The sequence below is a fragment of the Chaetodon auriga genome, chromosome 23 (assembly GCF_051107435.1).
Source record: "Chaetodon auriga isolate fChaAug3 chromosome 23, fChaAug3.hap1, whole genome shotgun sequence".
NCBI lineage: Eukaryota > Metazoa > Chordata > Actinopteri > Chaetodontiformes > Chaetodontidae > Chaetodon > Chaetodon auriga.
This window is the reverse complement of record NC_135096.1, coordinates 3,210,855-3,232,607: the sequence shown is the minus strand read 5'-3', so window position 1 is coordinate 3,232,607 and position 21,753 is coordinate 3,210,855. Positions and strand designations below refer to the sequence as shown.

The window sequence follows — 21,753 nt, the reverse complement described above, 5'->3', positions numbered from 1 at the left end:
CAAGCTCCTGCTCCGGTTGTACAGGGACTGCACAGCCCTCAACAGAGGGCCTGCAACCCCATACTCTCGGAGCACCTCCCACAGAATGACGCGAGGGACACAGTCGAATGCCTTCTCCAAGTCCACAAAACACATGTGGACTGGTTGGGCAAACTCCCATGAACCCTCAAGCACCCTGTGGAGGGTATAGAGCTGGTCCAGTGTTCCACGGCCGGGACGAAAACCGCATTGTTCCTCCTGAATCCGAGGTTCGACTATCGGCCGGATTCTCCTCTCCAGTACCCTGGAATAGACTTTCCCAGGGAGGCTGAGGAGTGTGATCCCCCGATAGTTGGAACACACCCTCCGGTCCCCCTTTTTAAACAGAGGGACCACCACCCCGGTCTGCCAGTCCAAAGGCACCGTCCCCGACTGCCATGCGATGTTGCAGAGGCGTGTCAACCAGGACAGCCCTGCAACATCCAGTGACTTGAGGTACTCAGGGCGGATCTCGTCCACCCCCGGAGCTTTGCCACCGAGGAGCTTGCAGACGACCTCAGTGACTTCAGCCCAGGTGATGGACGAATCGACCTCCAAGTCCCCAGTCTCTGCTTCCTCTGCAGAAGACATGACAGTGGGATTGAGGAGATCCTCGAAGTATTCCTTCCACCGCCCGACAATATCCCCAGTCGAGGTCAGCAGCTCCCCACCTCCACTGTAAACAGTATTAATGGAGAGCTGCTTCCCCCTCCTGAGGCGCCGAACGGTTTGCCAGAATTTCCTCGAGGCCGACCGGTAGTCCTCCTCCATGGCCTCCCCGCCGAGTTTTTGCTTCTACAACCGCCCGAGCTGCTGCCCGCTTAGCCTGCCGGTACCCGTCAGCTGCCTCAGGAGTCCTATGAGCCAACCAAGCCCGATAGGACTCCTTCTTCAGCTTGACGGCATCCCTTACTTCCGGTGTCCACCACCGGGTTCGGGGATTGCCGCCACGACAGGCACCGGCGACTTTACGGCCACAGCTATGGACGGCTGCATCAACAATGGAAGTGGAGAACATGGTCCATTCAGACTCAATGTCTCCAACCTCCCTTGGAATCTGGTCGAAGCTCTCCCGGAGGTGGGAGTTGAAGACCTCCCTGACAGCGGGTTCCGCCAGACGTTCCCAACAGACCCTCACAATACGTTTGGGTCTGCCAAGTCTGTCCCGCTTCCTCCCCTGCCAGCGGATCCAACTCACCACCAGGTGGTGATCAGTTGACAGCTCAGCCCCTCTCTTCACCCGAGTGTCCAAGACATACCGCCGAAGGTCAGATGATACGACTACAAAGTCGATCATTGACCTCCGACCTAGGGTGTCCTGGTGCCACGTGCACTGATGGACACCCTTATGCTTGAACATGGTGTTCGTTATTGACAAACTATGACTAGCACAGAAGTCTAACAACAGAACACCACTCGGGTTCAGATCGGGGAGGCCGTTCCTCCCAATCACGCCCCTCCAGGTATCACTGTCGCTACCCACGTGGGCATTGAAGTCCCCCAGCAGAACGATGGAGTCCCCGGTTGGAGCACTTTCCAGTACCCCTCCCAAGGACTCCAAGAAGGCCAGGTACTCTGCACTGCTGTTTGGCCCATAGGCCGAAACAACAGTGAGAGACCTATCCCCGACCCGAAGGCGCAGGGAAGCGACCCTCTCGCTCAGCGGGGAGAACTCCAACACATGACGGCTGAGCTGGGGGGCTATAAGCAAGCCCACACCAGCTCGTCGCCTCTCACCGCGGGCAACTCCAGAGTAGAAGAGAGTCCAGCCTCTCTCAAGGAGTTGGGTTCCAGAGCCCGAACTGTGCGTGGAGGTGAGTCCGACTATCTCTAGTCGGTACCGCTCAACCTCCCGCACTAGCTCCGGCTCCTTCCCCCCCAGCGAGGTGACATTCCATGTCCCCATAGCCAGAGTCGTTGTCCAGGGTTTGGGTCGTCGGGGCCCCTGCCCACGACTGCCACCCAAAACACAAAGCACCGGCCCCTTCTGGTCCTTCCTGCGGGTGGTGGGCCTACGGGAAGGCGGGCCCACGTCGCTCCTTCGGGCTGAGCCCGGCCACCAGGCGCTCGCCTGCGAGCCCCAACCCCAGGCCTGGCTCCAGGGTGGGGCCCCGGTGACGCCAATCCGGGCGACGTGAACGTCCTTGTTTTATTTCTATCCATAGGGGCTTTTTGAACCGCTCTTAGTCTGACCCGTCACCTAGAACCTGTTTGCCTTGGGAGACCCTACCAGGGGCATTAAGCCCCGGACAACATAGCCTCTAGGATCATTCGGGTACTCAAACTCCTCCACCACGATAAGGTGGCGGTTCAAGGAGGAGATTCTTTATTCAAACACTTGTCACTTGAGTATGCAGGTATAAAACATTATAAGTACTTAATTATAATACATTATGTCCACACTTGTAATACTTTATAAACCTTGGTAGAAGTTCTTATACATGATTATACACCATTATAATGACATGTATGAAGCATTATAAATGCATTATAACGGCTTATGTATGTGCTCCTAATGCATTATAAACTAGACCTTCATAGAAAGTGTTACGCAGTATTTTTTATGTTGCATGTTTACATTAGCGATATGTATGTGTTACAATTATACTACATGAGAAAGAATTGTAATAAACTTACCGAATATTCCTTGAAAAACACATCCGGGTCTTCGTTGACATAGACAACAAGGCTTCTCAGGACGCACTCCCTCCTTATGTTGATGTCATCGCACTAAAACATAGGTGACAAATAAAGATCATCTGGTTGTGATGGTGGTGTGGGGATTAGAGCAGTCTGAAGATCAGTGGGTTTTTGGGCTGTCATTATGTGTGAAAAAAAATAATTATATAATCAAATTGTAAAAGAAAGCAGACATTAAATTGTGAAAATTATAGCTGCACTAGGTAGGTTTGAGAAATTAGTAAGAGCATGCAAGGTTTTCAAACATTGACCTCCGTACTTCAGGCCTCTGCCTTTGTTTTGGTTCTAGGACTGATGCATTTCTATTTCCATTTTTGTGTAAACCGAGCACCACTACACTTGCAAGAGGTGTTTTTTGGTCTTCTTGTCGTTGCATTGCCAGGATGCGCTCGATCTTTTGCCCTTTGACTCCTCCTTTGCTCTGGAAGATCTGAATCAGCTTGTCCGTGAAGTGGTCCGTCTGTGACAGGACCTTTGATTGCAGTGGCTTGGTGGTGATCCGCAAGAACTCTGCATTCACCTGAAAAATGTTCAACAATGTACAGACATGTTACTTGTACTGCCATAAAGGGAGGCAGGGTTACTGCAAAATACAAATTGCAGCCATTAATCACCGTGGACAATAATAAAACTTGACAACACACAAACATTTGCTTACTTCGCTCTGCTCAAACAGGGCAGGCCATCTGTTTTTGAAGTCTCCTATCATAGGCCTCTGCTCCACAACCTCGACACGTCTGTGGGAGAAGGTTTTCTCCGTTTTTGCTTTTATCACAACTTCACTGTCACGCTTTTTCAGTCCTGACATTAAAGCAATTCTCTCGTTCTCCGAGCTTTCCGAAGTTTCACCTTTTGGGTGCAGAGGAATGTAGTTAACTTCAGCCTTTCGAGGCTTCTTGATATTAGCTGCAGCTTTGCTTTGGCCTTCTCGTTTGTGTTTCAAGGAGTTTACACGGATTTCGGGATGACCGAGTCTCCCAAGCTTTGTTCGATAATTTTGCATTTTCTATTTTACAAAGGAGTAGACTGCTGGTCCTACTTCTGTCCTTTTTAATCTGTACTTTAGTGATCTACAATACGGTACAAGGCAAAGTTACATATTATTTTTGTAACACTTGTAACTCTTTCTAATTCTTGCTTTTTGATCTATGTAATCTTGTATGTATATATCATATTTTTTTAATAAATTGAAAAGTCTTTTGAAAATGCCTTTGATGAATGTTAAAGAAAAAATATTGTAAAAAAGAAAAATGGAACAACTGCGATTGAGAATGGTTCATGTGACCCTTGTGTGTTTAACACACCTGTGAGTGTTTCTGTGTTTCTGCTGAGCGAACCTGAAGAAGCCACGGGCGAAACGCGTTGTTCGCTCTGAATAAACATTATTCAACATTACCATGCGCAAGCCCCCTACGATGTATTCCACAAGGGGATATGGGTCCTCCAAGTCACCAAGCTCAATTAGGGCAACCTCTCTAGTGGGTGAGGCAGACAGTTCAAAGCCACCATAATGCTCCCTGTACCAAGCACAAACACCTCTCACTAGAAAACACAGATTCTCCTTTACAATGCACAGCTGAATTATCTCATTAAATTTTGGAAGTCCATCTGCAGATCCGTGTACAATAAGCATCCCCTTTGGTGTGTGTGAATGATGGCAGAGGAACAAGGATAAACATAACAGCGGGTACTGAGTCAGCATCGGATATGTTTAGTGTCTAACACATTGGCTGGAATCAGTAACTGGGAAGTTTGGACAGCATCAGCAATAGGAAGTGATCATTACCCAGTCTTATGCATGGTGGGGGAGAGAGTAGAGGTGAGGAAAAAGTGGGGGAATCGTAAAATGGGTATTTCAAAAAGCACAATGGGATGAGTTTCAGAGGATAGAAATGCTTTGAGACATTGATGAAATAAATAAACAGGAAAACCTCGGCAATTGTAAGGGCAGCAGATGGCGCTATACCCAAGAGTAAAGGCAAGAGGAACAGGAAGATGGCACCATGGTGGACAGAAGAATGTCATCAGGCTGTAAGAAATAGGAACAGAGCATTCAGACAAGTTAAAAGAACCCATAACATGCAGAATTTGATTCAGTACAAAAAGGCACAGGCAGTGGTGAGAAGAACAATACGTCAAGCTAAGAGAGCAAGATGGAGGAATTTCTGTGATGAGATAGGAAGAACTACACCAGTGGGAGAAGTATGGGGAATGATAAAGAAGATGGGAGGGGACAGAAGGGAATGAGACTATCCGGTCATAATATCTGAGGAGGAGACAGCAGTTTCCAACAGGGAAAAGGCAGAAGAGCTATGACTCAGTATCCAGGGGTTTTAAACAGGAGGGAAAACACAGCTGGCATGATCGATGAGCCATTTACCTTGGCAGAGATGATGAGGGCTGTGAAGAGATCACGACCAACTTCTCCAGGGAAAGATCAGGTGTGTTACAGCACGTTAAAGCATGTGGGGAAAGGAGCATTAGTGAAGGTGCTGCAGCTTTATAACAGAGTGTGGGAGGAGGGAATTTTTTCTTTGTTTTGGTTTTAGTCAAAAGAAGCAAACAGTTAGGTTTTTAATTCCCTTTTTGAGTCAGGTTGGAGGCTTTAATGATTTATTATTAGACTTTTTTTTATTATTATTAATTTTGATGAATCCCTTCCTCTCTTCCCTTTTCTCTTTCTTTACCATCACAGAAGCGTAGAGTTGGAAAACTCTGAATAGGCATATAGATTTAGTTCTGTACAGTCGGGGTTTTTTTTCTTTAAAAAGGAAAAGACAAAAAAAAAGGACAAATTAAAAAAAAGTATCAAAAATAAGAATAGAGCTACTGTTTTATTCTCTTTATATACACACCCCCTTTTTTCCCCTCTGTCATCAGCTGTATGTCTTGGGCTTAGCTTTGAATTTATATTTATAATAGCTAGAAACAAAACAAATGACATAATGGTTTGACCAATTACCTCGATGCCAATTGCTCCAGAAGAAATGTATCCTAGCATAAGCTATCATTATTGCTTAACTTACATATCTAAGCCTTTTGCAAACAAGTGTAAACCTATTTTATTAATCCTTTTCAATCTGATCTGCATAATCAATTTATTACTAAATCACAATACCTTGCTCTCTTTTTCTGGAGATACTCAGCCCTAGCTTGTGGGTCAGCATTCTTCCCGGCTCTGAAAAGTCTTTGCCTTTCTTTATTAGACAGTGGCATCTGCAAGAACAAAACTGACCCTTAAGCATCAAAAGCTATACTCATTTTTGGGCAATGACTTCACAATATCTATGAATATGTCCTGTGTTGCTATCATTGAAAAAGATAACAAAAAATACCACAAAAGTTAAAAAATACATAATACTGCTTCTTTTATTTAATTCATCAATTGCTGTTATTAATAATAATAAAAGTGTAACAATACAACATCAAATCAATGTCTAAAAAGCTACAGATACCGATACAAATCTGAATTGATTAACGTCCATTCTGGATAACAGAGGACAGGTCCTGGGTAACAGAATATCTTTGTTATCCAGGGAGGACAAAAAAACTATTTTTCCTTTATTATCAGGCACTAACTGGGTCTACTGTGGCAAATATTAGCTTAATCTTCAACACATCAATGTCATATTTCACGTGAAATAGGTAATTTTAAAATGTAAAAAATTTATAAATGTTTTTTTAGCATTACCCAGAAAGACACATCATGGTGGTACATCATGTACCACTGAGCGAAAAGGTCAAATTATCAACATTTTAAGAGAGACTTACTGACCTTGTGATATCTTTTGGGGGTCCTTCAGAATCTGTTGGCTGATGCAACACCCTGTCACATGACTATCCAAATCCAAATATAGTCATGTATAGCCACTTTATGTCTGTTACCCAGGAAGGACATTTGAGAATCCAAAAATGGGGACAAAAGTATTTCTTGAATAAAAATGTAAATGAGCTTAGTGTTGTTACTATATTTGCAGGTGTCATTACAAACATCAACACAATTATGCCCGAGTACATCATTTATGCTTTTATTGAGATTTTTGACATTTTTAGCATATTTTTGTGCTTAGATTTTTAGCCTGGACGTTATCCAGGAAGGACAGTTTTGTACTTTTGAGCTAAATAGCTCCTTAAATTTTCATTTCTTATACTAAATACTCACATGAGTAAGTAAAGTGGTGAGAGTTGAGTAACAAAATGTAGTGTTTTAAATTTTTTATATACTTTTAACATTATAAACATGTGTCGGACACCGGAATTGACATGCCACGTCTTTGACCCACATAACACAATATTAAAATGATTGTAACAGCGTTGTTGTATTTTTTTTTTTTTTAAAAAATCAAACATTAGTTTGCAGCGTTTGTGCATAACGTCCTCATTCGTTTCTGTGATAATATTCTTGCCAAACATGCTAACGTAGCAAGTTTAGCTAATAGCCTAGTCGATACAGTTAGTCCTGCACACCACCAAGCAGGTAGCTTCGGTCGCATCCACCGCTTAAGAGGCCCTTAACACACCGGCAAATTAGGTCAGTTTTCTGCGGGACACAGCGAGTTAGCCTATGTGTCCTATGGTAGGAATTGAAAATCGGTTGTACCGGTGTAGCATGGCTAACATTGCTAAGATATGCTAATGTGGCTCGGGGGGCTACTAGTAGTTCACCCTTCCGTCGCATGTTCTTTCTCGCTCAGTTTGACTGTTGTACGTGGAAGCCGGGGATGTTACCGGTGGGCTGACATAGACACTAAACGTCCAGTATAACAGCTCACCGCTTGGTTAGTCACCATAGCTATTATTAGCTAATTGTTAACCGTTCCCGCTTCCAGCTCCCCGACCTTGGTCAGAGAGCACAGGTGGGATTCATCTATCTCTGTGGCCGAAGTTGATGTATTCACTTCGGGGTTAACCATTTCTTCATATACTTTGATTTCAATTCTTCGTTTTCACATATTTATTTCCAGAACATAAAAACATTTTTTTAGTTTTTCAGATTGTGTCAAAATAGTCAAACAGACCCTTTGTTTTGATTTTTTTTGTTTGTTTCGAATAATATTTTTGCCCGTAATACATAGATTATAGTGGTTGCCAGTGGTTTAATTTCTTAAAATCCATCATGGAGTTTTAAAAAGTCCTATTTCATGATTTGCTCTCTTTTCAGTGTTTCCTCTCTTTGTCAGATTCTGTGAACCTCACACAAAATTATTCAATAAATAGAAATGATGCACATATCATGGGTAATGTTGCATATCTTACATTGTAAAATACTGATTCCCACTCCTATTATGAATAGTTATTTTTGTCCGTGTCACTCTGTGACCTAATATTGAAGATATACTTCATACATGGGCACCTTCTGCGTGGAGACTTGAAACATCATCCAGCAGAAATAATAGAACTCTCCCCTTCCCTCCTCTCTTCTCTTCTCTAGTGCTAATCACACTGCTACTTCCTGCTCCACCACTTCTCCTCTGACCACCCAAACTGTCACATAAGTGAACTGGTTTTAATTCTGTTACACTTTGTTTAACCAAGTAAATTCCTTAAAGCTTCGTTAAAATATTGTCCCTCTTATTTTCCTTACAATTTAACAGCTTGGCTGGAAGAATATAAGTGGGGATGCATTCGAGGGTACTCTCTGATGCCACCATTAGATGGAGAGCGCGTAGAGATGTTGAGAGACGACTCAAGGAAATCAGGACCGTGCACACTGAAAGATTTGCTTCCCAGCGCTGCGGTCAGGAAAGCACAGAGGAAAGACAGGCTGAATGTAGAGAAAGAGTAGCTGAGGCAGTCATAGAAAATAGTGGGAGTGACAGAGAGGAGGCTGGAGGGTTGCTGGAGGAGGACATAGTAGAGATGGACACGTCACATTTTGACCAGCAGTCCTTTTCAATGGATGTGTCTGAGGAGGAGAGTGACTCCAGGACCAGGATACTGATGAGACAGTGGATCAGTCATGTAATCTAGGGGCATGTCTTCATAACTGGGCATTAACATTTGGAGTTTCCCTAGTGGCTCTCACAGCTCTTTTTGGTTTGTTAAGATTGTACCATCCTGATCTTCCGAAGGATGCAAGAACCCTCCTTAAGACAAAGATTACTCACAACATACAGGAAAGGTGTGGAGGACTATATTATTACATTGGCATAGGCAGAAACTGTACCAGCATGTGAGTCAATCACTAATGGCTGCACCTTAAAACTACAGATCAACATTGATGGGTTGCCTTTGTTCAAAAGTAGTGGGATTCAGGTGTGGCCCATTTTAGGACTCCTTGTAAGTGTTCCAATTAAGGAACCAGCTGTGATTGCATTGTTCTGTGGACCACATAAACCAAAGCCAGCAGATATATTTTTGAGAGACTTTGTTCTTGAGTTGAAAGAGTTACAGAATGGCATTGATTTCGAAGGCAAAAGGATTTTCTTTAAGTTGGATTCTGTAATCTGTGATGCCCCTGCCCGGGCTTTTATAAAAAATATTAAGCTTCACAATGGCTATTTTGGATGCGACAAATGTGTGCAGAAAGGACAGTATGTGGGAAGAATGACATTTCCTTTAATCACTTGTCCACTGAGGACATATGAATCATTTGCAGAAAAACACGATGAAGAACATCACCTAGATGGCCCTAACACTTTCCATGACTTAAGTATAGGGATGGTATCTCAGTTCCCAGGTGATTATATGCATTCTGTTTGTTTGGGTGTTGTAAGGAGACTTCTTAACATTTGGCTTAGGGGGCCTCTCAAATTCCGCTTACCCACCAGCATTGTCAACCAGATGTCTGATTGTCAAAAAGGCATTTTCAATGGTTTTCAATGTGACATTTTTTTGACCTTAGGATCGAATGTGTTGGTTTTTGTGTAGCTTAGCCATTTTAGGCTAATTTAAGAAACTGAGACAAAAATTCTAAACTGTTTTAAAAATGAATATCCTTTGGCATATTCATGGCTATATTCATTCAACACAGCCAAAATGGCTTGAAAATAAAAAACCAAATGGCACGAAATGTCCCCAGTATCTCTTAAGGGTAAACAAACTATTTTAACGTTAATGAAATATTCTTTTTAACATTTTTAATCACAGTTTTACCTGAAATGAACATATTTAACTATTTATTTATTTATTATCTATTTTTAACAGGGTTACACAAATTTTGATAATTCTACTAAAAGCTGTGAATAATTTCTTTGTTGATTTTCTAGCATGTGTGTATAAAAAAGTGAAAAACAAAATCCCTCAAGTGGATAAGTGAAGTCATTCTTCTGGTTGTGTTGTGTTCTGGCTCACTGTGCTCTGCTTTCGATAGAATGCTGATGTTACTGCTTTTGCAAGAGGCTCCAGGCTCCTCAAGTCCTGCGCAGATCAGCTGTGCAGGATTGTTGAACGCATGTTCAATCTGAGCCTGAAGCTGGGGAGAGTGCCACAGCTGTGGAAGACATCCTGCGTGGTACTGGTACCCAAGACTCCACACCTCAGCAGCTACAGGCCGGTGGCACTAACATCCCACCTGATGAAGACCCTGGACCCTCATCTCCGCCCCCTGGTGAGCCCATCGCTGGATCCACTTCAGTTTGCCTCCCAGTCTGGGATCGGGGTGGACGATGCTGTCATCTTCCTCCAACACCGAGCTCTCTCTCACCTGGAGAAACCTGGGAGTACTGTGAGAATCATGTTTATTGATTTCTCCAGTGCTTTCAATACCATTCAACCTGCACCTCTGAAGGACAAGCTGGAGTACACCGGGGTGAACCATCACCTCACACACTGGACTCTGGACTATCTCACCAACCGTCCACAGTATGTGAGGACCCGGGACTGTGTGTCCGACACTGTCGTCTGCAGCACGGGGGCCCCGCAGGGAACGGTCCTGGCTCCGTTCCTCTCCACCCTCTACGCTGCAGACTTCTCATACAACACACCCACCTGTCACCTGCAGAAGTTCTCTGATCAAATATGGGAATTAGTCCTTGAGCTCAAAGACTTGGTTGAGTTATTGTCGACCCCACATTTCACTTCAGACTCTCTTTGTTATTTACAATCAAAAATATCAGACCACAGACAGTTGCTGCTGACAGTTTTCCCGCAAAACGAGTTGCGCCCCAAACATCACTTCATTGAGCATTATCCATACCTCATTCAAAAGTTTGGACCCCTAATTGAATGTTGGACAATCCGGTTTGAGGCCAAACACTCTTTCTTTAAAAAGGTTGTACGTGATGCCAACAATTTTAAATACATTCTGCTAACCCTGGCCCCACGACATCAGCTCATGTTGGCACATTATTTTGACATGCCAAGCATTTTCAAGCCTGAAATTGGGACTGCAAAGGTGTCTGATGTGTGCCTTGAAGTCTTGGATAGTGGTGTCAGACAAGCTATCTTGAACAGATTCAGTGACGTGGACACAGTTGGACTGACCCCTCACACCTTCCTAAATGGAACTAAGTATTCAAAGGGAATGATTCTTTCTGCTGGGAGTACGAGTGGACTACCAGACTTTGGAAGAATTTTGGAAATATGCATTGTGCTGACTACTCATGTTTGCTTCATCACTGAACCTTTTATGGCATACTATGTGTAATCCAAGTGTCCATGAGCCGTGACATTAAAAATCAATCGTAAAAGACGCCATTTACACCATGTTTTTAGCCTAAATGTCAACTGTAGCACATGATGCACATGCGGAAGTCTCGCGAGATTGAGGCCATGTTTACATCCTACTTGCTACATGCTACAGTTGACATTTAGGCTAAAAACATGGTGTAAATGGCATCTTTTGTGGTTAATTTTTAACTTAACTTTAATTTTTAACTTTAACATTACTTTGGCATAAGGGTGAGTACATACTGAGTGGTTTATCCTGGCAAAGTGGAATAACGCTTTAAGTGTTTGGGGACAGATGTGTGAGGGAGTCTGACATAAATAGTTTTTTATACTGAATATTTATACTTAAACATGTATTTTTTGCTCCCTTTCAGGTAAAAGTGTTCTACAATGCTGCTGTGTGTCATCATAACGGAAAAAGAAATCAGACGGCTTTCAATTGAAAACATCCCTGCAAGCGTTGAGGAGCTGAATCAGGTGTTACAAACAAACCTTGGCCTGAGAGGTGGACTCATTTTACAATTTGAGGATCCTGATTTTAATAATCAGTTGTGCAACCTGACTGACATCAATGACCTTCCTGTGGAGCGAGCAACATTGAAAGTGTTGTTCACAGATGATGCAGTTGTCTCAGATTCTACGTTGGACACATGCAGCCTCTCGTCTCCCAGTAGTGGTGATTCTTTCGACTGGCCTGACCCCTTCCCAATTCCACAGTTCTCACATGATGTGGAGCTTCAGCTGAAAGACGCAAATTGTAGGTATGCTAAGGATGGATCTGCGATGGTGATTCCCAAAGGTTTGAAGACTGATATTCTTGACACACTTGCAGACAGTATGTCAAAAATTAGTGCTTATCCTGAGAGGCAGCACTATGAGAGTGTTGCCAAAGCGCTTGTGGAGAAGCATCCCTGCCTGAAGGAGCCAGGGTCTGACAAGGGATGGTACTCATGGTTTCACAGTCTGAAATTTAAGCTTGGAAACTATCGGCAGAAGTTAGGTGCAGCAGGATGCCCTGAAGTGGTGATCAACAAAAGAAAAAGAGGAGAAGTGAAGGGAAAATGTGTAAAAAAAAAAGTCAAAGAAGGGTGAGGTCAACTACTGTCCAGATCCACCTGAAGGACAGAGTCTTGAAAGCGTGGAGGAAAAGCGCAAGATGATGGAGATGGAAATGCTGAAAAAAAGACCCTGATCACCAACTCGTAGAAGATCTGATGACTGCTACATTTTCCCAGCGCAGAGAAGAGATCATTGGAGATCAGCCACTCATCACAGAAGTAATTTCCAGATGGCCAGCTCTGTTCCATGAGCGACAGGTAATCAGTCCTACCATTGTACATCTATTTTACAAAAAGATGTGAAGCATGTCGTGTGTCAGATACTCCATACATTTTCACTGAAAAACATTAAAATGATTATGGTTTGATTTACAAACATGTTTTCTTAAATCTCTTAGAATATGATGTGTAGGCCAGGACAACTCACAACGCACATCATTTGAATTAATCTATTTATTATTCAAATTTAATCAAATTATTCAATATTATTTCATATTTCTTTGTCTTGTAGGACACTAATGAGAGGAGGAGGACTGCTGCTGTGCTTGGTCTACCACACTACATATCCGGGGAAGATCCATCAGACGTCATCAGGATGTGCGATGTAAGACCATAACAACTTCTTCAATTCACAACTGTGGATGTGTATTCTGTAAATATGATATACTAAGGAATCTGTTTTTATCATTTTTTTTTTTTAAATCAAAACGGTCATACACTGTTATTTCTTCTTTTAAAGGCTCACAATGAGCACCTGGATGAAGCCATGAAGGGGATGCAAGTTGGCCTACTGATAGGCTATGAACATGCTCAACAGGATGCCTTTCCAAGTGAGATCTTCAATGTGGCAGTTGTAGTCGAGGAGACCATCGTGCTACACGACCTGAAAGATGTGACGTGCGGCTTTGCCATGCTCATGGGAATCATCTACATACTGTCTGAATCTTGAATACCCACAAGCCATGAAGTATTCCTTTGAGTTTTTTTCAGAAAGTGGTGATGAAAATCAAACCAGAACAAGCCTCTGCACGAGTACATGGATTAAGAAACAAACTCTTGAGATACAGACTGTAAAACTGTAACACGTGTTGCTGATTCTCTGCTTTCTTCTGTGGAAAGAGTTCAGAACTTCGCCCAAATATTTTGTTCATACACAACCTTAAGCATTGTACTGTGCTGCACTTGTGTAGATATCGGTCTTAGAATTTTAAAGCAGTTCGTTGGGAAGTTGTTAAAGGTGGACACAAAAGATATAGTTTGATGACACTGTTTCTGTAGCGGCGAACAGCTGTTTCGTCAGCTGATGCGTGAGCCCGCAACCGCGGCGGCCTTGCGGCACGCATGACAACCAGCCAAACCCCGTTTGTAAATATTGTATTTTTATTATAGAGTACTTGGTAGAGCACGTCTGCACCCGTATTCACCTGGGTAGCCCCAGATAAGTTTTATATATAATTCGGTATAGTTCGGCCTGCCAGTTTGCACAATCAAAGTAGTTTATTTATGTTTACGCATAATTACAGCGGTGAGTGCTCCCGGCTCATCAGCTGGGGTGCGAGCACGCTAATTACTCAGCTGTATCAAGTCAAGCAGAACAAAGAGACGCCACTGCAGAGCAGAGGAGTTTGGTTTCCCCACAGAGCGTGTAAAAAGTATCAACAAAGAGCTGAACGGACCGCCGGTAAGAACGCTTTTTATTTTTATTTGTGGATGCGAGGTACCTGAGATGTGGGTGAAGTTGTTAGTAGCGCCCGGTGCTTTGTGTAAATGTTGGCTGGTGAGGAAGAGTTGTTGTAACTTGTTTGGTCGGATAAATATTGCAGCGGTCTGCTTAATCCCAATTTAAAGTGTTTGATGTGCAGACATAACTGTGCTGGATCATTGGCTGCTAGTGTGGGCATAGGATAAACGGGTCATTTTTTTTTCCTACCTGCAGACAGCATGTTTAAGGCTGCTAAAACAGTGATTCACTGCTAAAATAATAATTTTTTAGTGGATATGGGATGTAAATGTGTGTCTAAACCTGGGGGGAAATTGTTGGTTGATTAGTTATTTATTAATTTGTATGTTGGGTCTAGTAAAATGCTTAATTCATTGTTTCCATGGTTAAAAAAATGTATTTTATATATTTTGATGCATTTACATTGAAATAATTCACTTAAGTCTGTTTTAACTTAAAGGGAAAATGTTAATCTATTTTCATGCACTTGGTTAAGGGTTAATGTGAAAGGGTTTTGATAATTGATAATTATTAATTGGTATATTAATTATAATTATGGGTTTGATAATTATTTGATTTGGTAGAACCTGGTTTTACAAAATGGTAATCATGTGGTGTTTTGTCTTTTAAGGTTTTTCACCTGCTGAGAGAGAAAAGGCTGTAAAAAAGAAAAAAAGAAACTGTTTTCCTTCTTCTGCACTATTCTGGGCAAAAACCAAAGAAAAAAAAAAAAAAAAAAAAGGATCAACGGCCTGGTCTTTGAGTGGATTCCAGCTTTTAATGTTCAGCGTTGGTACACCCCTTCAAGTGTGGGGTTAATACAGCAAGCAAGCAAAACACTTGACAGTTTTAATGTTCTTACCACAGACAGTCTCAGGATTTAAGGCTGATGTTCTCCCACTTTATTCTGTTGGACTGATTATGAGAGCTGATGGTCTTGGCTGTTGTCTGCTTAGGCAGATGATTTTCTGTAACGTTTTATGAAGTTAAATGCACGTATGCATACATATCTTTAGCACTGTCTCAGGATTTAAAGCAACAACTTTTGATTTAAAGATTATAATAAGAGCTGATGAAGCCGACTTTTCTATGCTCAGGGTATATGTTGCTGAACATGCCGTGTAAAATTTCTTGTTGGATGTTTATGTGTCTGACTTTGACACATCTGTTTACTTCTGAAAGTTTTGAAGACGTTTCAATGTGTGGTGGTTTTTGGAGTTGAATCCATTCAATCAACAGCCAAAGATGTATTCATAGGAATGAAGGATGTAAGTTGAGGCAGTTTTTCAAATAAATGTTTTACATTTGAACAGATGAGTTGCAAGTTGATTATGTGAAGTCGAAGGAAACTGGTAAACTTGCTGTTATTAGTTTAGATAAGGGATACCATTTAAAAACACAAGTCGTTTTAATTTGAAAACTTAAGTTCAGTTGCTGCCTTAAAAACACAAGTGAACATAACTTGAAATGTCAATTGGTATTAATATGGTCAAAATTATCTTAAACAACTTGTGTAACTTAACTTTGCGAGCTGAAACAAAGCATATCTTGATATTGAGTTAAAATAAAAACATGAGGCATAAAATGAAAACTAAGAGGATAAAATGACATTTAATAAGAGACAACAGTAATAATTTGGGAACACTTAAAATATCTGTGTACATAAAATATAGGACTATGATTATAAATGCGCAGACGTGTCAGGCACAGAAATTGTGAAATTGTGTCATTGGTCAGCATAGATCATCAGATCATTCTGTGTGAGATGATTGGACGGTGGGTGGGCGAGAAGGAGAGAGACGAGTAGTGATGGGAATTCCGGCTCTTTTTAGAGAACCGGCTCTTTCGGCTCGGCTCACTAAAAAGAGCCGGTTCTTTCGGCTCCCAAACGGCTCTTCAGATTTTGTTGTTGCTTTAATCGATATATTACCAATAATAATGTAACATTATGCACAAAATGAATGAATAATGTAAAAAAAATGTATTATACTACTATATTATAAATATGCCTTTATTTTTTCACTCTACAGTGAACTTTTAACTATTTTAAACTTTTAACTTTTTTATACTAAGCAACTTTAAAGTCAAGCAACACAGAATCCCTGAAAAACACACGACACAACAAAATGTAAATTAAAAATATTTACTTTTCAGTGCAACAATAAATAAACTATGAAATACAAGAACAAACTTTTAGCTTTTTTATACTTAACAAATTAAAAGTGAAACACAGGATCCCTGAAAAACACACAACGAAATATAAATTAAAATATTTACTCTACAGATCTACAAAAAATAAATTATAAAATACAAAACAAATTTAGCTTTTTATATACTCAGATACATACATGCAGTCAATGCACTCTGCTTTGGAGCCATCAATATAATTAAAGTGAGTCCAGATTTGGCTCCTTTTCCTGCTTTCACTCATTTCTGGACTTACTTTTTGTTGGTAAATGTCCTCCGTTTTGCACTCTCTCCTCTTGACCCGTTCGTGTGTGTGTGTGTGTGTGTGTGTGTGTGTGTGTGTGTGTGTGTGTAACTGCCGCCCCTCCCCCCTCTGCTCAGCGCACTAAGCGGCGCAGACACAGAGACGACACCACGCATATTGACCAATCACGTGCGGCTTCAAGAGAAAAAAAGCGAGAGAAAAAAAAGCGTCTCGGAGCCGGCTCCCCACCAATCAGGAGCCGGCTCCCGTCGTTCACTTCAAAGAGCCGGCTCTGCCGTTACGTTCGCGAACGACACATCACTAGAGACGAGGGAAGGAGAGGGCAGAGCGCGGCGCACGTGTCATTCGTATGGCAAGCCTATGGCAAGCCGTTCCTGCCAGAAATACGCCACATTCAGTCGCGTTTCAACTTCATTACGGCGTAAAAAACGCCGTTTTTTCAGATTTTGCGCCGTTTTTTACGCCGTAATGCGCAAAAAGAACGCCGCTTTTTACGCCGTAATGAAGTCCTCCAAGAACGCGTGTAAAAAACGCCGTTTTGCGCATCAAAACGCGCGTAAAATACGCGCGTTTGTGCGCACCATAACGCGCGTAAAAAACGGCGTTTTCCTAGTATGATAATAATCTCCACCCTTCTTTTCTCTCAGCCACTGAACTTGAAGCGTCTGCGCCCAATCGCTGATCAAGACAAGCAGACCAAATCAGTTCAGCACAGATCACATTCCATAAATTAACTTCGTCGTCCTCTCATTTATTTATTTATTTATTTGTTTGTTTGTTTGTTTGTTTGTTTGTTTGTTTGTCAACGCTTCTATGTTATTGTTGATTTTCATTTTCTTGGTCAATGCTTCTATGTTGTTGATTTTGTTGATTTTCACTGGTTTACTCCATGACCAATGAAGTGAAGAAGTGGTACAGTGGTTAGAGCTCTGGAGACACACAGACACACACGTATGTATATGTATATGCAGCCAAAATATAGGTCTATATATCCTAACAATGCATGGAAGGGGAGTTTAAACAACGACAGAAATGAGAGGAAGTACAAGTACACACAGGCTTCTGCCACCATGTTTACTAACACAGGGCTGCAAAGTCAGTGGGTTTACATCCAAACAAATACATACAATACAAAGGATTCGAGTAATTAATGCCACTCGCACCTGTAAGCTAAAAGGTCTCTGTTTCAAAGTCCTGAGCTCTAACCACTGTACCACTTCTTCACTCCATTGGTCATGGAGTAAACCAGTGAAAATCAACAATAACATAGAAGCATTGACCAATAAATAAATAAATAAAGATGCATGGGAGAGGACGACGAAGTTAATTTATGGAATGTGTTCCTGCCTATCACCCAAAACTACAAGAGAAACTACAAGGTAAGTCAGGACAAACTTTGCCACAAAGGAGATCTGTGCTGAACTGATTTGGTCTGCTTGTCTTGATCAGCGATTGGGCGCAGCCACTTCAAGTTCAGTGGCTGAGAGAAAAGAAGGGTGGAGATTATTATCATACTAGAAAAACGGCGTTTTTTACGCGCGTTATGGTGCGCACAAACGCGCGTATTTTACGCGCGTTTTGATGCGCAAAACGGCATTTTTTACACGCGTTCTTGGAGGACTTCATTACGGCGTAAAAAGCGGCGTTCTTTTTGCGCCGTAATGAAGTTGAAACGCGACTGAATGTGGCGTATTTCTGGCAGGAACGGCTTGCCATACACCGCAACGCGCGTAAAAAACGCCGTTTTCCTAGTATGATAATAATCTCCACCCTTCTTTTCTCTCAGCCACTGAACTTGAAGCGTCTGCGCCCAATCGCTGATCAAGACAAGCAGACCAAATCAGCTCAGCACAGATCTCCTTTGTGGCAAAGTTTGTCCTGACTTACCTTGTAGTTTCTCGTAGGTTAATATTTTGGGTGATAGGCAGGAACACATTCCATAAATTAACTTCGTCGTCCTCTTCCATGCATCATTCATTTATTTATTTATTTATGGTTAGAGCTCTGGACTTTGAAACAGAGACCTTTTAGCCTTCAGGTGCGAGTGGCATTAATTACTCGAACCCTTTGTATTGTATGTATTTGTTTGGATGTAAACCCACTGACTTTGCAGCCCTGTGTTAGTAAACATGGTGGCAGAAACCTCTGTGTACTTCCTCTCATTTCTGTCGTTGTTTAAACTCCCCTTCCATGCATTGTTAGGATATATAGACCTATATTTTGGCTACATATACATACATATGTGTGTGTGTGTGTGTGTCCAGAGCTCTAACCGCTGTACCACCTATTCACTTCATTGGCCAGGGAGTAAACCAGTGAAAATCAACAACATAGAAGCATTGACCAAGAAAAATAAATAAACGATGCATGGAAGATGAATTTAAAATAACGACAAAGTTAATTTATGGGATGTTTTCCTGCCTATCACCCAAAATATTAACCTACGAGAAACTACAAGGTAAGTCAAGACAAACTTTGCCACAAAGGAGATGTGTGCTGAACTGATTTGGTCTGCTTGTCTTGATCAGCGATTGGGCGCAGACACTTCAAGTTCAGTGGCAGAGAGAAAAGAAGGGTGGAGATTATCATACTAGGAAAACAGCGTTTTTCTAGTAGTTAGTTAGTTTGTCCTAACTTACCTTGTTGTTTCTCGTAGGTTAATATTTTGGGTGATAGGCAAATATCTCAGAAATTAACTTGGTCGTTATTTTAAATTCCTTTTCCATGCATCATTTATTTGTTTTTATTTTTTTTGGTCAACGCTTCTGTCATTGTTGATTTTCACTGGTTTACTCCCTGGCCAATGAAGTGAAGAAGTGGTACAGTGGTTAGAGCTCTGGACTTTGAAACAGAGACCTTTTAGCTTGCAGGTGCGAGTGGCATTAATTACTTGAACCCTTTGCGTTTTTGTTTTTGTGTGTCCAGAGCTTTTTAATGTTATCAGTATGTGAAATTTGTTTGAACCAGTCAGAGGAGAGGTGTAACTAAGTTCATCCCTATCAGGTAAACCTTTGGGTAGCTTAAACGAACCCAAGCGTGTGACAGTGGTGGGGGTGCTACAGATGTAAATCTCATAATTTAAGTTTAGACACATATATGCTGAACAGTAGTTGTTTTTTGTTTGTTTGTTCTTCAGACAAACTTATCAAGGCCATAAAACATGCTTGGTTCATAGAGGAGGCACCAAAGTATGTTGATGCTGCACTTGGTAAGGATCAATAGTCACAGCAGTTGATCAAACATCTCTAAAAGATTGCTCAAAGGGGATTTATTTGGTTTTTCTGTTCAAAATGCGTGGAGGCGGCTTTTTGTTGTAAATTGGTACTATATATATTACATTGTGTTGAAGAGCCTTTGAAGATTTTAAATTGATTTATATTTACAAACTGGGTTCATTCCTATGTGCTGTCTGCTAACTTGGATGTCTTCCAATTTTTACAGAATTATCGTTTGGTGGATTATGGTAGTGGAAAATAGAGTTGCTAAATCAGCTCCAGACCTAAAGGCAACTGTCTTTGAACGCTCATGCATAAAATGTTGTTTCTCTTCTTCACATAACAAAAGGAATCTCAGACTGTTTTCTGGACTACTTGGTGGGTTTCTCATTGCAACGACTGGACATCGGAAGAGTGTAATTATCAACATGTCCGTGAAAGAGGTCAAGACTGCTGAAAAGACTACAAGAGGTCATCGTGTCATTCGTGTAAGTACAAATGTTCAAATGAAACAAGTGAACACAACATGCATCTATTGTTTAACAACTTAGCTAGAAACACTAATCAAATGTCTTTTTAAAATAGATTCAGGAGCACAAAACCCAGAGATACTTTGGGCAGGCAGCCATACCACTGAAACTAGAGGAGTGTGCCTGGTTCAGGCGTTACAACAGACTTTGTGGTCAAATTGAGGGAGGCTCGGAGGCATCCATGTTTTTTCATACCACTGTTGGTCCTGGCCCCACATTCAATATGTTACGTTCTTCTGTTTGCCACTTACGTAAGACACGTTTTGTTCTTTTAAAGTCTTTATTATTATTATTACAAGATGCAATATTTTTATCTTATGTACTTTATGCATGATTTCTCCCATCAGGCCAAGTGGCAGCTGGGACATAAAACATATGAGAGGGTAGCAACATTTTTTTTTTTAAATTGTATCTCTTTGGAATAGACAAAATGGTATAAACACATGGTCTCAACAGTAAAAACAAAAATAAATGCCATTCCAGTTTTTGTTTTACATACAGAAAGTGTGCGACATCAGTCGTCAGGGTTTACAAATCACAAAAATGTGCATTCAAAAATTGAAGGACAGACATTGTATGATCTTTGCAAGTCCCACTCTCTTATAACAACAGAAACTACTTGAGACTTGTGTTTAGATTGCATCAGTGGGAGTCCAGTTGTCTTCTTAAGGGCCATATTGGTAATTTGCCCAGACTAGATCGCCTAAAAACTTCCAATACAGCTTAGTGTAAGATAGGCCAGTCAACTATTTACAAAATCCATGGGGGGAGGGTGCCCCCGCCGCCGCCATAATAAAAATAATCATAAAACACCAGTCATAAATTAAATGGGTAAATTACAAAGCAACGCTACGAGTGAGATCAAATAAAGTCTGCTCTCGTGGGGGCAATGAATGAAATCCATTTATTCCAGATCTGGTAGAATTTGTCCTTTTGAAGTCTTATTTGGTAGGTTAATTTTTCCATCCTAAATATCTCCAGAATAATTCCAATCCAGTCATCTAGAGTAGGTTGAATCGGGCTCAACCATCTTCTTGTGACAGTTTTCTTACTTGCCACCAAGAGAATTTGCAGCAGCTTTATCTCTCTCCTACAATTGAAAAAAGGAACATGACCCAGGTACAATACATCAAAACTCAAGGGTATTTGAGTGTTAAAGACTGTGCTTAAAGAAACCTGGATATCCCTCCAGAAGGCTTTTAACTTGCGGCAATCCCAGAAAATATGGTAGTGGTTAGCTGCAGTCGATCCGCACTGCCTCCAACATTGCATAGCTGCCCCTTTATACCTGTCCTGATGTGGTGTCCTGAAAAACCTAATGATATTCTTCCAGCAAGGGTAGCAACATTTATGTACCATGATCCCCAAACTGCCAAAAGATTTTACCAAGGTTACTTCAGCATGAAAAATTGACAAACAGTTCTTTTGGGTTGAGTAGTATCAGTTCATG

At 41.6% G+C, this 21,753-nt stretch overlaps 1 protein-coding gene across 4 annotated transcripts; it reads left to right on the top strand.

Moving 5' to 3' along the window:
- The first annotated feature begins 11,764 nt into the window (after positions 1-11,764).
- Positions 11,765-15,196, top strand: LOC143316056 (uncharacterized). 4 transcript variants are annotated; one of them, XR_013076222.1, is made up of 3 exons: positions 11,765-12,644; positions 12,898-13,023; positions 13,126-15,196. XR_013076222.1 is itself a non-coding variant. In XM_076723764.1 (3 exons), exons 1-3 carry the CDS (start codon positions 12,543-12,545, stop codon positions 13,333-13,335), a joined length of 405 nt encoding a protein of 134 aa, XP_076579879.1. In that variant the 5' UTR covers positions 11,767-12,542; the 3' UTR covers positions 13,336-15,196. The 4 variants fall into 4 exon arrangements, 1 of the variants encoding a protein (XP_076579879.1); XM_076723764.1 differs by having other exon boundaries at positions 11,767-12,644; positions 12,898-12,990; XR_013076220.1 differs by having other exon boundaries at positions 11,770-12,644; positions 12,898-13,038.
- Positions 15,197-21,753: the final 6,557 nt, after the last annotated feature.

Bases quoted from the DNA above. Each gene is read 5' to 3' on its own strand.
- LOC143316056 (XM_076723764.1), top strand. From the start codon at position 12,543: ATGACTGCTACATTTTCCCAGCGCAGAGAAGAGATCATTGGAGATCAG. The intron at 12,645-12,897 runs GTAATCAGTCCT...TTTGTCTTGTAG, and splicing joins CTCTGTTCCATGAGCGACAG to GACACTAATGAGAGGAGGAG. The intron at 12,991-13,125 runs GTAAGACCATAA...CTTCTTTTAAAG, and splicing joins ACGTCATCAGGATGTGCGAT to GCTCACAATGAGCACCTGGA.